This window comes from Hordeum vulgare, chromosome 4H (genome assembly GCF_904849725.1).
Source record: "Hordeum vulgare subsp. vulgare chromosome 4H, MorexV3_pseudomolecules_assembly, whole genome shotgun sequence".
In the NCBI taxonomy this organism is placed as follows: domain Eukaryota; kingdom Viridiplantae; phylum Streptophyta; class Magnoliopsida; order Poales; family Poaceae; genus Hordeum; species Hordeum vulgare.
In genome coordinates, this window is record NC_058521.1 from 440,369,208 (window position 1) to 440,386,205 (window position 16,998).

A 16,998-nucleotide genomic window follows, 5' to 3' on the forward strand; every position below is an offset into this window, starting at 1 on the left:
ATCTTCAAATATATCTCACTGAAAACATTAGTCCATAAACATTGTCATTAATTACCAAAACCATACTTAGGGGCTATATGCCCTTTCAAGAGTGATTACACTATTAGCCCATTAGAGATCAAACCCCATGTTTGAAGTTTTTGTGTCTCATTATTGTGGTCTATAGCTTTGCGACTTTGTTTTTTGGTCGCCATTGTGTGAGCACACGTGTATGGATGCTAATGCTTGCGCGCGCGCGTGTGTGTGTGTGGGGGGGTAATTATACTTGGTGTTTCTACAAACAAAACTTGATCCAACAATAAGAAAGAATTGTTATTTTCTTTTTATTTTAAATGCTAAATTTAAATAAGACACATTGCAAATCAATCAAAGTAAGATGTAACAGTCTCACCGAGAACTATACAAGGTATATTCAATTTTGATATTCATGGGGTGCACATAAAAAATACATATTGGTAAACAATACACATTGCAAATCAGCCAAGTAATATAAGATGGCTACAACCATAATTATATGTAAAAAAGATGGCTACAAATCTCCACAAAATTCTCACGCTTAGATTGAAGTTGTAAAAAGTCTAAGCGCGCAGGAAAAAGGTAGAAAGATAGTTTTCTATCCATCTGAAAACTTGGAACTTGGAACATTTTGCCAATAGATTAACTAAATTAAACATAGTCAGTAATAATTTAGGATTACTATGGGAGAAATATCAGTACTCATAATTGCGAAAGAAGTAAGACCTCTCAGAATATTGTTTCATAATCTAGTACATGCATGCAACTAGTACTAGTATCACATTATGATAATGTATCATAATAACCGAGGTGCTACTATAAATCCTCTAAAATGATAAATAAGTTAGTCAATCTAAGATATAAAGTCTGGAATTTGTATCATGCACACTAGTAGCATGCTCCAATGTGACCAGCAACATGTATCGAGAGAATTTTGCATGCAACTATGTAACATGGTTCAGTTACTTTTTATATCTTCAACGAACTTTTTTTTTCATGGTATGCTTTTTTTATTTTTATTTGTAAATTTAGGAGAATGACCTATGACCATCATCATCAAGCATGTAACATCAAGGTCTACCGTAACAATCAACATGTTTTAGCTACAAAAGCAACAATTCCATCACTTCTATGTATAGCAAACAACTTGCATCCGTGACTATCAAAGCACAAATGTATTAGCGTCAATGGCGCATGCATAGTCATCTACTCCCTTCGTTTCTAAATATAAGACATTTTAAAGATTACACTATGAACTATATATGGATGTACATAGACATATTTTAAAGTGTAGTATCATTCATTTTGCTCCGTATGTAGTCTTCTAGTAAAATCTCTAAAATGTCTTCTATTTAAGAACAGAGGGAGTAGATCTCTTCTAGATGAGAATTAACGCGTGTGGCTAACTCTCATCTAGATGGCAATTAACCGAGTTACTTCTAATCCATACACCATTTGATTTGACATTCGTGTTGGTTTTTTGCTTGTTCTTCTTTGTATTGATTAATCAAATGATGTTGGAGTTATATTTGAGTTTGTTAATTCTCATCTAAAAACGTAGACATAGTAAATAGTAATTTGAGATTGCCGTGGGGAAAAGTTAGGATTGTCAATTGTGAAAGAATTAAGATCTCTCACGGTAGTGTGTCATAAACTAGTTCTCTCTTTGTTTCCTTTTACACCACATTTAAGATTTGTATGAAGTAAAACTTTGTAAAGTTTGACCATATTTATAGAAAAAACATTCAAAATACCAAATCAACATCACTAGATGCATCATAATATTATTTCTCACATTGTCTTACTTTAGTATTGTAGTAGATGATAATATTGTTAATATAAGTTTGGTCAAACTTTGACTTTTTCAAACAAATGTAATACGGAGTAAAAGGAAGCGAAGGAAGTACATGCAACATATATGGCATAGCATTAATTCGGTTAAAATGATGATACTACTTGATTTAATAATTAACGGGTCTGACTAACTCTCATCTACTTCCTTCGTTCTTAAATATAAGTCTTTTTAGAAGTTTTATTAAAAGATTACATACGAATGTATATAGACATATTTTAAAGTATACATTCATTCATTTTGCTTCGTATATAGTCTTCTAGTGAAGTTTTAAAAAAAATATATATTTAAGAACGGAGGGAGTACTCCCTCCGTTCCTAAATATAAGTCTTTTAAGCGATTTCTCTAGATGTGTACAGACGGAGCAAAATGATCGAATGTATCCTCTAAAGTATGTCTATATATATTCGTATGTAGTACATTAGTGAAATCTCTACAATGACTTATATTTAGGAACGGAGGGAGTAGATGACAATGAACTGCGTCACATATAACTCCAGAGTGACATGTGGCAATCAATGTCATCAGGCATGTAACACCATCAAGTTTAACGTAGCAGTCGATATGGAATTTGTAGGTAGCTTTTATCCGTAATAACAAGCAGCCAGTACATGTGTGACGATCGAAGTAGAAATGCATTAGCACTAACGGGCAAACCCGGTTACCCGGCAGCCAGGCAGCAACCCCAGACCCGGTCGCGCCCACACCGCCAGGACAGAAGTACGGTACGAACGATTAACCGTGCGGCATAGCCCACCGAAACAACGGCCACCCTCTCTCCACGTCCCGCCAGGACCCACCCGTCATTGACCTATCTATCACCTCGCGACGCCCGCGTCAACCAACGAAAATTTACTAGTACTCCTAAAAAAAATACGAGTACTACTTACCGGGCGAGGGGAGGCGACACGGGGCGGGGGAAGGGAAAAAGGAGTGGAAGCATCGGGTGCATCTCGTCTCCGCGTCCTGCTGCCATTCCTTCCTTCCTTCCTTCCTTCCTCGCTCCCCCAAAGGCCTTCTTCCTCCTCCCCCAAGCCGAGAATCCGCGCCGCGCCGCGCCGGATTGACTCGATTTCGATCCCGCCTCCAGATTTCCTCCCCCTTCCCTTGGCCTCCGCTCCAGACACCCACCGCAATCCGCTCCCCCTCAACGTGCGCGCTCGCGCACTCCCACTCCCACTCGACCCCGCCCCCGCCCCTTATTAATTCCCCTTCCCCTCCGCACTTCTAAACCTCCTCCCCCTCTCCCTCCTCCTCCTCCCCGGCCCCGTCCCGCCCCCGCCGCATTGCCCGGCCGCGGCGTCGATTCAGAGGCGTCTGCATTGTTTGGTTTGGTTTTGTCTGGTGTTCGATCCGGGCCAGGGAAGGGATCGACAAGAAAATGTGGGTGGCGGAGCGGGTGCTGGGGGAGCGCCGGATGCGGGAGATCCAGCGCTTCACGCGGAACGCCAAGCTCACCGTCGTCTGCCTCATGCTCACCATCCTCGTGCTCCGCGGCACCCTCGGGGCGGGCAAGTTCGGCACGCCGCAGCAGGACCTCATCGAGCTGCGGCACCGATTCATCTCCCACCCGCAGCGGGCGCTCGCCGAGCACCACGACGCCCGCTCCAAGGCCTCCGACGCCGCCGACGCCGCCTCCGACGCCAGGTCCAAGGCAGCCGCCCGCGACGACGAGCCGGAGCCGCAGCCCAGGTCGCTCCGGGACCCGCCCTACACGCTCGGCCCCAAGATCTCCGACTGGGACGAGCAGCGGGCCGCGTGGAACCGCCGCCACCCGGAGACCCCGCCCTTCCTCAACGACGTCAAGCCGCGGGTCATGCTCGTCACGGGGTCCTCGCCCAAGCCCTGCGAGAACCCCGTCGGCGACCACTACCTCCTCAAGTCCATCAAGAACAAGATCGACTACTGCCGCATCCACGGCCTCGAGATCTTCTACAACATGGCGCTCCTCGACGCCGAGCTCGCCGGCTTCTGGGCCAAGCTCCCGCTCCTCCGCGCGCTCCTCCTGGCCCACCCGGAGGTCGAGTTCTTCTGGTGGATGGACTCCGACGCCATGTTCACCGACATGGCCTTCGAGCTGCCGTGGGAGCGCTACGGCCCATACAACTTCATCCTGCACGGCTGGGACGAGATGGTCTACGACGACAAGAACTGGATTGGTCTCAACACCGGTAGCTTCTTGCTGCGCAACTGCCAGTGGTCGCTCGATTACCTCGACACCTGGGCGCCCATGGGGCCAAAGGGCCCTGTTCGTATCGAGGCTGGGAAGGTGCTCACCAAGTACCTCAAGGACCGGCCGGTCTTCGAAGCCGACGATCAGTCGGCCATGGTGTACATCCTCGCTACCCAGCGTGAGAAATGGGGTAACAAGGTATATCTTGAGAATGGCTACTACCTCCATGGCTACTGGGGGATCTTGGTGGACAGGTATGAGGAGATGCTTGAGAATTACCAGCCAGGGCTCGGCGATCATCGGTGGCCGCTGGTCACTCACTTTGTCGGGTGCAAGCCATGCTCCAAGTTTGGGGATTACCCTGTTGAGAGATGCCTCAAGCAGATGGACCGTGCCTTCAATTTCGGGGACAACCAGGTCTTGCACATGTATGGGTTTGAGCACAAGTCTCTTGCGAGCAGGAGGATCAAGAGGATCAGGAATGAGACCAGTAACCCTCTTGATATGAAGGATGATTACGGGTTGCTCCACCCAGCATTCAAGGCCGTCAAGACTGCTACAACGTGATAACTATAGTACACTACGTCCACGTTTATTTTGTTCGTTCGTTCTAGATTCTCTTGGATCAAAATCCTATAATTGTTCTTTTTTGTAGAATCAGGGTAACAAGGAAATTTGGTTTTGGTATCGCGGGATGGATATCTATGTTGTACTGTGAAATGTTAGAGGATGAAGTTATGTTATTGATGGCACAATCTATGCCTTCCGCTTCTAGAAATCGAGTTAGACGAGGGTACTCAGCTGAATAGCTCTATGGATTTCCTATTTACTCCCTCTGTAAACTAATTAAGACGTTTCAAATTAAACTGTAAAAACGTTTTATATTAGTGTACAGAGGTTGTATTTGTTATCGGTAAAACAGTTAGGGTTTTCATTTGTTGTAAGTGTACATTTCACTTCCCTAAAGGTTATTCGTCATGTGCTTATTGGTTCTTCTTCAGTAGGATATGGTCGCCCCTCTGAGCCAATTATTTTGCTTTCCTATTTGCATTGCCATTGGTGGTAGTTGGGTAGGAGGATATCCTGTTCTTTGTCATATATAAGCGGCTGGAAATTCCCGAAACTGTACCTGCCTGATGTGTCCTGGCTTCATCTTCATCAGTTTAGTTTTGAAGCACATAATATGGCTGGTATGCAATTCATCAGTTTTTGTCTACTTTGATGTTCTGACCAAATTGAGAGTTGATGTGAAAATTGGTCTATATATTAGTGATGATTTCCTCGTCATGAGATTATGGAGTATCTTCTTGTGGATGAGCTGCTATGTTTTTCATTTTCTAGTCTATCTGCAAATTCGCCCGAGCGGATTTGTTAGTTTTAACTATGCTTTGGACGTAGTGTAGCAAGTTTGTCTTGAGTGAAGCAAATCACTCAAGGCTTGTCTGGTTCATTTTCATAGGATAATTCGGTTAGCTTCTCCTAGTACTAGTAGAGTTCTCCATCTCCTAGTAGAGGAGCCTGTAACTTTTGGCCCCATGCGTTGTGTGGTGCTGCCATGGATCTTGTCGGTGTTCAGTTTCAGTATCCTATGCCGTCACATGGTCAGGAGCTCAAGTTAACTTCGAGTTCAGTTACAAAATTCGTGATGTCTGAGTCAACGATTTGCTTCCCTCGACGCTGCGAGTTATTAGTGCTCATGCCCCAATGAATTCTCTTCCCTGTGCTCTAGGCGGTCAACTGTGGTAGATGCTAGAGGATTGTAACTGCATTTCACATGCCAAAGTAACAAAGCTCATTTAGTTCGAGCGTGTAGCCTATTAGGACAATATATGGCACAAAGAAAATGGACAGGGGACCATGTGTGTCAAGTCTGTCCTGAATCTGAATCTGAGAGCATCCATCATCTATTCTTCCAGTGATCTGCTGCAAGAATAGGTTTGGGCTGAAAGTAGTCATGGCTTTTTCTCCCAACATTTTGATTGTATTCGTAAGTTATTTGTAGTAGTAGCCGTAATATTCAAATTGTTGGTCTTGCAGCTATATGTTGGGCTATATGGAAGATTCGTAGTCGAGCTTGTTTTGATAAGAAGCTTGTGAGATCCCTGTTGAATTCCTATGTTATGCTTTTGTTCCTTTGTACGATATTGGGCGGGCCAGCAAAATGATGCTGAAGCAAGGAGCAGAGTTGCTCCAGAAGGAGGCTTTGGCCCAACATGCTGATGGACTAGGGAAAAAAAAGCACTTCCACTGCAGGCGATGCTCGGCATGAGGGTGGAGCTGATGGTGATGAAGAAACAGGTGATGCAACAGAGGAAGCAGACATGGAAGACGAAATACTAGGTGAAGAATTATAAAAGAGTACACTGGAAATTGATGAGCATTGGCAAGGCTGGCTTATGATGGTTCTTTTTAATAGATATATAGATATATAGGAGAGAAATGGGAGATGCACACCATCGTAGGAAAAGCATAATGCTGAAGACGAGCAGATGCGAGACAAATACATCATGATACAGGCTCCACAGCACAATTGAACAAGCAAATTTCCAGTATTAAATGGTTATGAAAAGAGTAACATCTAGAGGAGCAAAAACAATACCCTGTCTCTGTTCTAACACTTCCCAGTTCCCAGAAGCCCAGGAGCAAATCTGGTGTTCCAAATGCTGCTGGGTTCTTATTGGCTGGCTCCCTCCCCAGCAACAGACAGAGGAGGCCATCTGCTAAGCCAACCCTCACTTGTATAGCTGCTTCAGTCTTCTTGCAGCTTCAATAATGTTCTCTCTGTGGCCAAATGCACTGACCCTCACAAAGCCCTCACCGCCAGGCCCAAACCCACTGCCAGGAGTAGTAACCACATGCGCCTTCTCAAGGATCTCAGCAAAGACATCCCAAGAATTGCGGCCAGGGAAGTGCACCCACACATAGGGGGCATTCTTGGCACCATAGACGTTGAATCCAAGCGACGTAAACGTGTCAACGATGATTTTAGTATTCTCCTTGTAGAATCCAACAACCTCTTGCATAGCCTGCATGGTGGACTTTGGATGAGAAGCAGCACAGCGAAAAGAAGCCATATACTAATAAAGATTTCAAAGCACTGAACCGCTACCTTTAGACCCTCTGCAGAGAGGCAGCCTAAACCACCGGCCTGAGAGATTGTCGATGCGCCATTGAAGGAAGTGCAGACTATGCGGTTGAAATCTTTAGCAACTGGATGCCCATCAGCGAAAAGGAGCTCCTTGGGGACCACAGTCCATCCCAGTCGGACACCGGTGAACCCAGCATATTTAGAGAAAGATGCTGTCTCGAGGGCAACCTACACATCAACAAACCATAATGATACAGGTCTAGCCTGACATATTTGATGGAAATAATTTGTTAGCGGTCCTAAGAAAACTGGACCAGACATGTTGGTAAATTCTTAAGATCTCCAGAAAATGGTAAGCAGTTAAATCAAGAAACATAGAGCCTACCTCCTTTGCCCCAGGAATTTCAAAGATGGACTTTGGGCTGTCATCTGATATGTACATGGCATAAGCAGAATCATAGACTATTATGGACCCATTGTCCTTTGCAAATTTGACTAGCTGTGTTAGCTGGTCCCTGGATGCAGCAGCACCAGTAGGATTGTTGGGTGAACAGAAGAATATGATATCTGTCCGTGGGACACTGGAAAGATCAGGAAAAAATCCATTTTCAGGACTGCATCTCATGTATTCAATATTGCCATACTTCTGAACATCCTGCTGATATAAGTCAGTTTGCCCCATGATAACACTTGAATCAACATATGCCTGTTAAAATGGAAGTGTCATATTAATTTTGAAACATACAATAGTACAAAACAGTAATAGTAGTTTATCATAATAATAGGATGATAACAAAGACATGTAGCAAGTATGTCACCACAAACATCACTTAAGGTTTGGGAATCACAAATATGCAAGGGGAAAACAACAGAAGTTGAACATCAATTGAAGAATGTTATTACAGGATATGATGGGTCTTGAACTGCAATCTTCACTTTAGATCCAAAAAGAACCTGAAATTTTTAAGCATAAAAGTAATCAGCGACAATGTAACATGAACAGTAGACTAAAGGAGGAGAGGAGGCATTCTGAACCTGTAGACGAGAAATGTCACATTTGGCGCCATCAGAGACAAATATATCGGTTTCGTCGATACCAAGATCCGCATAGTAGGTTGCAGCAATTGCTGCCCTTAGTTTCTGTACAAACAATCAATGCACCACTTTTAATTATGGGAACAACATTTTAGGACAGAGTATGTCAAAAAATAGCCAAGCATATCTCTGAAAAGATAAACTAAACTCGTTCTAGGAAAAATTAAGAGTCACACGAGTATTTGGAGGCCAGTAAAAGAAAATTAAGTATCAACACATTAAGAGATTATGGAAAGCATGAAAGTAACAATTCAAAAGCCATAACTAAATGACCAGAGCTTCAGATGCCATTAGATGTTGCTAAACATACATGGATTAGCATAGCATCTGTCCTAGTTGAATAATTTGCTATCAGAATAGACCAATTTTACAAGCATATGCAAAAAATAGTTACACACACCTTAGCCTCTAATGATGTCTATCGATGGATTAACAGAAAAAGGCTGTGCGTTAGTAAACAAAAAGAGATGGCATCCTAGTTATGGCCATATGTGCACAGCCTCTTCCAACGTGAAACTTGGACCACTACCTTCCATAAGAATATGTTAATATTGTAAAATTGTGATGCTATGAAGATATTTTTCATTTTATTTCCGACCAATCTAATGATGGCATCTTTACATAAACAATCCAAATAATTTAACATATGTTCCAAGTAAAAATCAGATAAATTCAATTGCATTTCTAAATCAAAATCAGATAAGTTCAATTGCATTCTTCCTATGAGGTCATCCATTTAAGAATGGAGGTTATAGTGAAGTGAGAGGCCATATTACCTTTTCACCCTGTTCGGCTCCATAACCACTGTAGCCATCGACTGTGGATAAAGCGTGTGCCCTCTGCGTTTATATGTAGATCCGTCAAAGAACAGTATTGGGTCGCAAAAGAGAAATTACGCAACAGAATGAACATATGAACTTCCTTAGCCCACTCCAGCAAAGATGTGCACTGTATCGAATATCTGAGTGGCCATCCTTTACAGAGGAAAAACATAAACATGGGCATTGACATTTTGCCAAAAAAAATAAAACATGAACATGAGCCTTACATCTGCAAACATGTTCAAAGAAATGTGCTTTCGTGTGTGTGTTTTTACTTCCTGGGGTAACCAAAGTTAAAGTAACACAAGTAGCTATTTCTTGTTTTTAAGAACGATGAGATACCTCTGCCATGGCATTTGTTATGACCTCCGGAATGGGCTCAGTAGTGTCACCTATTCCCAGACTAATAATTTTGGCGTCAGGATGCTTCAGCAGATGAGCCGCCCTTCTTCTGGCAATCTGAATGGAAGTTGAGAGATTATCACTACCAAAACCCAAATCCTTAATATGGTAGTATCACCAAGAACAAAATCACAGTACACTAACGCAATGATACCTCGGGAAACAAATAGCCTGCTTGGAGCTTGGCTATGTTGGCATTCCTCGAAACCTTCGTCGTGTAAGCTTCACCATGAAAGCGTAATATTTCAGTACACCACTACTAGGTCGAAATTTGGATGTATTTGAGGCTAGAGTGCTGGAGAGAAGAAACAGTACATGCATCGGCGGCAGGAGAGCTGCTGGCGCAGCGTACATTAACGGGCAGCCTTCTCGTCGTCCGGAGGTGGCTCGACTTCGATGCCCTGCAAGCACGTCACCGGTTCGAGTGACTCGTCGAGCTACCGAGGAGCGCGGTGTGGTGCCGAGAGGGGGGAGGAGTGGGGTACCTGAGGGAGAAGGAAGGCGACGAGAGGAAGGACCGGGGGGTGGTCGTGGTGGACGGCGAGGCGGTAGTTGCCATCGTCGTCGTCGGCGGGCGTGGCGGCGGCGTGGGTCGATAGGTAGGGGAGAATCCGTCACCAGCTTAACCCTCCCGACGAGAGAGTGAAGACAGCACTCAGATAGGCAAGGCCGGGCCGGGCCGGTCGAGTCCACCAGATACCTTTGAAGGCCTGCTCCGGTTCGCTGCTCCGTGTTACCGTGAAACTTCCGCAGGTACAGAGAAGACAGATTAGCTAAACATTGATAATTTACTAAAAAAAAAGGGTAAACATTGATTAGATTTGTACAACAAATTATTGACATCACAATATCAAATCACACCATTAGAATCAAAATTACATATATGTACTTCCATGGTAGATAGATAGATAGATAGATAGATACTCTATTCATCACCCTGGATGCAGAATAAGTTATTCTTCATGCAAGGTAATCTTATGATTATTTTACAAATAAATTACATTTCTAATACAAATAGTTATATTTATATTGATTTACTACATACAAATTGACATATGAAAATAAAAATATATGTCATAAGAACAGAAAAATGCATTTTATGTATATTTTACACTATTTATGTTTATAGTTTTACATGACGTAAAATATTTTTTACGATGATTATATATATTTTTAAGGTATTTTTTTAAATCAAATAAAATAAAATTTACGAAACGTAAAATTACGATGTATTGATGTTAAAATAGAGGAGGATGAAAAATAAATATTCCTCATCCAGGATGATGAATAGTCAATCCATATATATTTGCAATCATGGAAGTTTATATATATACTCCCACCGTACAGAAATATAAGAGTGTTTAGATCACTAAAGTAGTGATCCAAACGCTCTTATATTTCCTTTGAGTGATCCAAACGTTCTTATATTTCTTTACGGAGGGAGTATTTTCTATAAATCTGGTCAACTTTACAAAATTTAACTTAGATCAAAGCTATTATGCAAAGTAAATAAAAATGAAGAAAGTACAAATACAAATAATGAAAAATAGCAGGGAGGGAATAGGCAGTGTTGACGTGCATGTTCACGCCGTCACACCCATGAGTAGAGGCAGGCACGCTCGCATACCGCACACACTATGCCTGCACACATAACACACTTATAGGCTGACTCCGCCATCGCATAGTTCAGTCCATGTGAGAGATGTGAGAGGGAGGAGAGAGATCACGAGTGGAGTCACCTAATCCGGCTAACCGTCGTCGTCCTTGATGCATCCTCCTACATCTAGAGAGGAAACGACTTGGGAGCTACGCCATGTGCGTCAAAAGGTCGCATGGACGTACAGAGTCAGTACATGGCCAACCCAACTAGAAGCAAGTCGGGGTGTACTGTAGTGGCTGACCCGGTTAATATACCAATCAATTGTTCATTTTTTTAACATTCGTAAAATATAAACTTGTTTTATGAAAGTAAATATTTTTGAAAATGGGAACATTTTTTTGAAAATCAGAATAATTTTTAGAATTTAAAACATTTTCCCAAAACATGACATTTAAAAAATATGAAACATTTTTAATGTTTCGAATATTTTTTGAAAACATATACAAATTTTGAAAATTCCCAAACATTTTTTTAATTATGAACAAGTTTTTTAGACGAGAACATTTTTTAAAAACAAACATTTTTTGAACTTTTGGAACATTTTATGAATTTGTAAATAATTTTTTAAAACAGGAACATTTTCCAAATTTGTAACAAATATTTGAAAACACGAACATATTAAAATCTGTATTATTTACGAAAATGAAAAATAAAAAATAAAACAACTCGAAGGAAACCAGTAAAAGAAAGCGCAGAAAAAATGGAAAACCAGAAAAAGCCATAACAGAACCTTCTTACGTTTGCTCGTTCCTCTCCGGTACTGGCCAACTTACATTTGGTCTTTCCTCTCCGGTGCGAATGCTCTACAGTTTGACACCGCATTGAAATATTAATTGTCTAATTCCAAAAATGTTCGTGTAATGCAAAACATGTTCATCGTGTATAAAAATATTTAGGCCTTGTTTGGTACTAGTGTTTTTGAGGAGATTGGTGGGAATAATTCTCAAGGGGTTGGGTGAAACTCCAACCTTCACTCAATCCCTTCAAATCCCTATTTATCCCCAATACACTAGGTAAGGGTAGTGTATTGGGTATTGAGAAAAATGCACTATAATTTGGGGATTTGTGAGAAATGCGGGGATGAAACATGTCAAATACACTAGAACCAAATGATGTTATGGGATGTGTGGGATTGAGCGGTTTGACCGGGATAATCCCCACAAATTCCCTAAAATACACTAGTACCAAACAAGGCCTCATGATGTATTTAAAGATGTTCCTCGTGTAATCCAAAAATGTTAATCATGTTTTATAAAATGTTCATCGTGTATATGTAGTAAATGCTTGTTGTTTATTTAAAAAGTTCATCATGTAATCCGAATTTGTTCATATTATATTAAAAATTATTCATCATGTAGTAGAAAATGTTGAATATGTATTTTTTAAAAAATCATTATCTATTAAAAATATTTCTAACGTAAAAAATGTCCATCATGTATTCATATTTATAAAGAAAACTTTTAGTTTTAAATAAAGAAGCAGATGAGAGAGAAAACTATAAAAAGGGCAAGAAAAAAAACTAAAAATTAATTAAATGAAGTTGAAAAAAAAAACTGAAAAAGAGATTTAAAAACAGGTTTACGCCAATACCATATTTGAATGTTTCCAAACTGTGTATGAGAGATCTATATCAGCTTATGCTAGAGTACTGAATGTCAAATATGAATTTGCGGTAGCACTCGATGGTCAACCTGGAGATCTAATATTTGAAGTGAACACATGGTTATTGGTTGGAAACAAACAACTACCTACTGATGTGGGAAATTTAAGAGAATAAGGATTGTCTGCAGTCGTGCTTTAGCTTTTTTTATTTAAGATACTGCAGAAAGTCACATTTTAAGGAGATTGATTCGGATGCACCGTGTAGAACTATTACAGATAGTTGTCGAAGGATAGTTGTTGAAATCCAATGTTGGACCCCATCCTTTGCTTCAAATTATGGCCATACAAATTTGGAAATTTGGTTACTCAAGCAGCCAAGTTTGAAGAATATTAAATTTATCGGTTATTGCCGTTGATAGCCTCATTAAGGAAGTTCACGTCGGATGAATAATCCATGTGAAAGTAACCCCGGTTGTGGATGTGTTTGAATATTTTTTGAAATCATGACCAAAATTTGACAATTGTTGGGGGATAACCCGGGGTAGCCTCATCTCACCTCCTGCTCGCTTTTCACAAACATCGGGGCCGGGTCCGCCCCTCACACGCTGACTCCCGTAGGACGGCTCCACCCGTGCAGGCCGGCTCAAGGCTGGATCCTTGTCCATCTGGCTCCGGGCGACCCGCGAGTCGCCCCCCCCCCCAAGTCATGCCCATATGACAAAAGACGCGACCACTCAGACGGGACGCGACGATAGAGCCAACCACTCCACGACACCGTACACGCATGTCTAAAGTGGAGCCGACCGTACCGCTGCCCGCTGTCGACTGCGACCGGGCGAGGCGACACTGTGGTCGCACAATACTCGTCATCACCAACTCCCTGACTGGGCGAGGCGGCACTGTGAGAGGGGAGCCGGTCGTACCGCTGACCACAGGAGGGCACGACAAGGGCTCAGTGGGCCACCACTTCGACTGGACCGCGCACCTGGGAAGTCCTATCCGCAACAAGACTGCCCTGATGGTGGGACCCTCTAGTCGACCAGAGAGGCCGCCAGCCGGGCCCCATCCGCACCATCTAAGCATATTGTAAGCCAAGGTGCTGGCCTATAAAGCCCCCCGGCGCTGGCCCGTGCAAAGGGGTTCCACTCCCCCCCCCCCCCCCCCCCCCCGCACTCACGTAGAGAGGCAAGGGAAGCAAGCAAGCTTCTTCTTCCTCCTCCAGCCAATAGCTCAAGGAGCACCATTGTAGCTCTTGTCTACCACATACTAGCTCAAGCAGGACTAGGGGCGTGCCCCATGCAAAGGGGTTCCACTCCCTCTCCCCCACACACACTCACGTAGAGAGGCGAGGGAAGCAAGCAAGCTTCTTCTCCCTCCTCCAGCCAACAGCTCAAGGAGCACCATTGTAGCTCTTGTCTACCACATAGTAGCTCAAGCAGGACTAGGGGTGTTACCTCCCACGGAGAACCAAGAACCTGCGTACATCGCGTGTCACCACTTCTTGTTTCCAATCTTGTTCCCGGAGTTTTTCGACGCACATTGGCCCTAACCACTCGAGATAAACCACCCCATGGCATCTGTCGTGATAAAACGACGAGAGTTTGTGCCCACCATGGGGTCATGTGTGGCGTCGGCCGAAGACACGCTTCGGGCGGGACCCCTCTTGTCCCCAGCCTAGCGCATTGCGCCTGGCCTACTCCGCACTCCGCAGCATCCGTTCCCCTGGTGACAGCGCGCCGCGCGGCACTGGCCCCGCATGCCTCGCAGGCGGCACCGTCATTTCGCTCGCCGAGCGACAACAACCCCATCGACATCGGCAGCCTCTGCACGCACTTCTGCGAGCTATGCATCAGTGATGCGCCCGCCTCCGGTCAGTACCTTGTCGAGGCACCATCTTCGACCCGCTGCCACCTGTAGGCCGTGTGTTCCGCAATGACATTGATGACATGTGCGACCGTTTCCGGTGTTGCGCGTTAGCGTCGCCCTGCCTCCGACGAGTACCCTAGCGAGGTACTCGACGTGTCCGACCTGTTGCTTGCCCCCGACAGCAGCGCTTCGGGCGACACCGACAGTCCTCACCTCCACGTTGAGGTGTGTTGGAAATATGCCCTAGAGGCAATGATAAAAATAGTTATTATTATATTTCCTGTTTCAAGATAATCGTTTATTATCCATGCTATAATTGTATTGAATGAAAGCATAGATACATGTGTGGATCTATAGACAAAACAATGTCCCTAGTAAGCCTCTAGTTGGCTAGCTAGTTGATCAAGGATGGTTAAGGTTTTCTGGCCATATGCAAGTGTTGTCACTTGATAACTGGATCACATCATTAGGAGAATGATGTGATGGATAAGACCCAAATTATAAACGTAGCATGTGATCGTGTCATTTTGTTGCTACCGTTTTTTGCGCATCAAGTATTCATTCCTATGACCGTGAGATCATGTAACTCACTGACTCCGGATGAATACCTCATGTGTATCAAACGTCACAACGTTACTGGGTGACTATAAAGGTACTCTACAGGTATCTCCGAAGGTGTCCGTTGAGTTAGCATGGATCAAGACTGGGATCTGTCACTCCGTGTGACGGAGAGGTATATCGGGGCCCACTCGGTAATACATCATCACATATAAGCCTTGCAAGCAATGTAACTCAAGTGTAAGTCACGGGATCTTGTATTATGGAATGAGTAAAGAGACTTGTCGGTAACGAGATTGAAATAGGTATAGAGATACGGGCGATCAAATCTTGGGCAAGTAACATACCGAAGGACAAAGGGAATGTTATACGAGATTATATGAATCCTTGGCACATAGGTTCAATCGATAAGATCTTTGTAGAATATGTAGGATCCAATATGGACATCCAGGTCCCGCTATTGGATATTGATCGAGGAGTGTCTCGGGTCATGTCTGCATAGTTCTCGACCCCGCACGGTCTGACACTTAAGGTTCGGTGACGTTTTAGTATAGTTGAGTTATAGTTGTTGGTGACCGAAGGTTGTTCGAAGTCCCGGATGAGATCACGGACGTCACGAGGGTTTCCGGAATGGTCCGGAAACAAAGATTGATATATAGGATGGTTTCATTTGGTCACCGGAAAGATTTTGGGCATTACCGACAATGTACCGGGAGTGACGAATGGGTTCCGTGTATTCACTGGGAGGGGCCCACCCACCCGGGAGTGAGCCCAATAGCCCTAGGGTGGCGCACCAGCCCTTAGTGGGCTGGTGAGGCCAGCCCAAGTGGGCTATGGCGCCACAAGGATAAAAACCAAAGAAAAAGGGGAGGTGGGAAGGAAGGAGGGGACTCCTCCTTCCCCAAACCGAATTGGGGTGGGAGTCCACCTCCTCCTCTCTCGACCGACGCCCTTGGGTCTCCCTTGAGCCCCAATGCTAGCTCCTCCCCTCCTCCTATATATATTGGTGGTTTTAGGGTTTTTGAGACACAACTTTGCCACGTGCAACTCAAATCTATACCTCGCAATTCTTCTTCTAGATCGGATTTCTGCGGAGCTCGGGCGGAGCCCTGCAGGAATAGATCATCACCATCACCGGCGCGCCGTCACACTGCAGGAGAACTCATCTACTTCCCCGTCTCTCTTGCTGGATCAGGAAGGCGGAGATCGTCATCGAGCTGTACGTGTGCTGAACGCGGAGGTGTCGTCCGTTTGGTGCTAGATCAGGACGGATCGTGGGACAGATCGTGGGACGACGGTGATTGGAATCACGAAGTTGTACCTGTTGGAATTATGCCCTAGAGGCAATAATAAATATAGTTATTATTACAATTCCTGTATCAAGATAATAGTTTATTATCCATGCTATAATTGTATTGAATGAAGACTCATTTACATGTGTGGATACATAGACAAAACACCGTCCCTAGCATGCCTCTAGTTGGCTAGCGAGTTGATCAATGATAGTCAGTGTCTTCTGATTATGAACAAGGTGTTGTTGCTTGATAACTGGATCACGTCATTGGGAGAATCACGTGATGGACTAGACCCAAACTAATAGACGTAGCATGTTGATCGTGTCATTTTGTTGCTACTGTTTTCTGCGTGTCAAGTATTTATTCCTATGACCATGAGATCATATAACTCACTGACACCGGAGGAATGCTTTGTGTGTATCAAACGTTGCAACGTAACTGGGTGACTATAAAGATGCTCTATAGGTATCTCCGAAGGTGTTAGTTGAGTTAGTATGGATCAAGACTGGGATTTGTCACTTCGTGTGACGGAGAGGTATCTCGGGGCCCACTCGGTAATACAACATCACAC

At 43.8% G+C, this 16,998-nt stretch overlaps 2 protein-coding genes across 2 annotated transcripts; one reads left to right on the forward strand and one right to left on the reverse strand.

The window, feature by feature from the left end:
- The first annotated feature begins 2,788 nt into the window (after positions 1-2,788).
- Positions 2,789-5,026, forward strand: LOC123448866 (probable xyloglucan 6-xylosyltransferase 1). Its single transcript, XM_045125894.1, has one exon. The coding sequence runs from the start codon at positions 3,249-3,251 to the stop codon at positions 4,605-4,607; it is 1,359 nt and encodes a 452-aa protein (XP_044981829.1). The 5' UTR covers positions 2,789-3,248; the 3' UTR covers positions 4,608-5,026.
- Positions 5,027-6,570: 1,544 nt separating this feature from the next.
- Positions 6,571-10,102, reverse strand: LOC123448864 (probable LL-diaminopimelate aminotransferase, chloroplastic). Its single transcript, XM_045125893.1, has 10 exons — positions 9,932-10,102; positions 9,762-9,847; positions 9,601-9,668; positions 9,387-9,503; positions 9,000-9,062; positions 8,164-8,268; positions 8,032-8,082; positions 7,514-7,834; positions 7,150-7,356; positions 6,571-7,066 (listed from the first exon to the last, which is right to left on the reverse strand). Exons 1-10 carry the CDS (start codon positions 10,003-10,005, stop codon positions 6,773-6,775), a joined length of 1,386 nt encoding a protein of 461 aa, XP_044981828.1. The 5' UTR covers positions 10,006-10,102; the 3' UTR covers positions 6,571-6,772.
- Between the last annotated feature and the right edge of the window lie 6,896 nt (positions 10,103-16,998).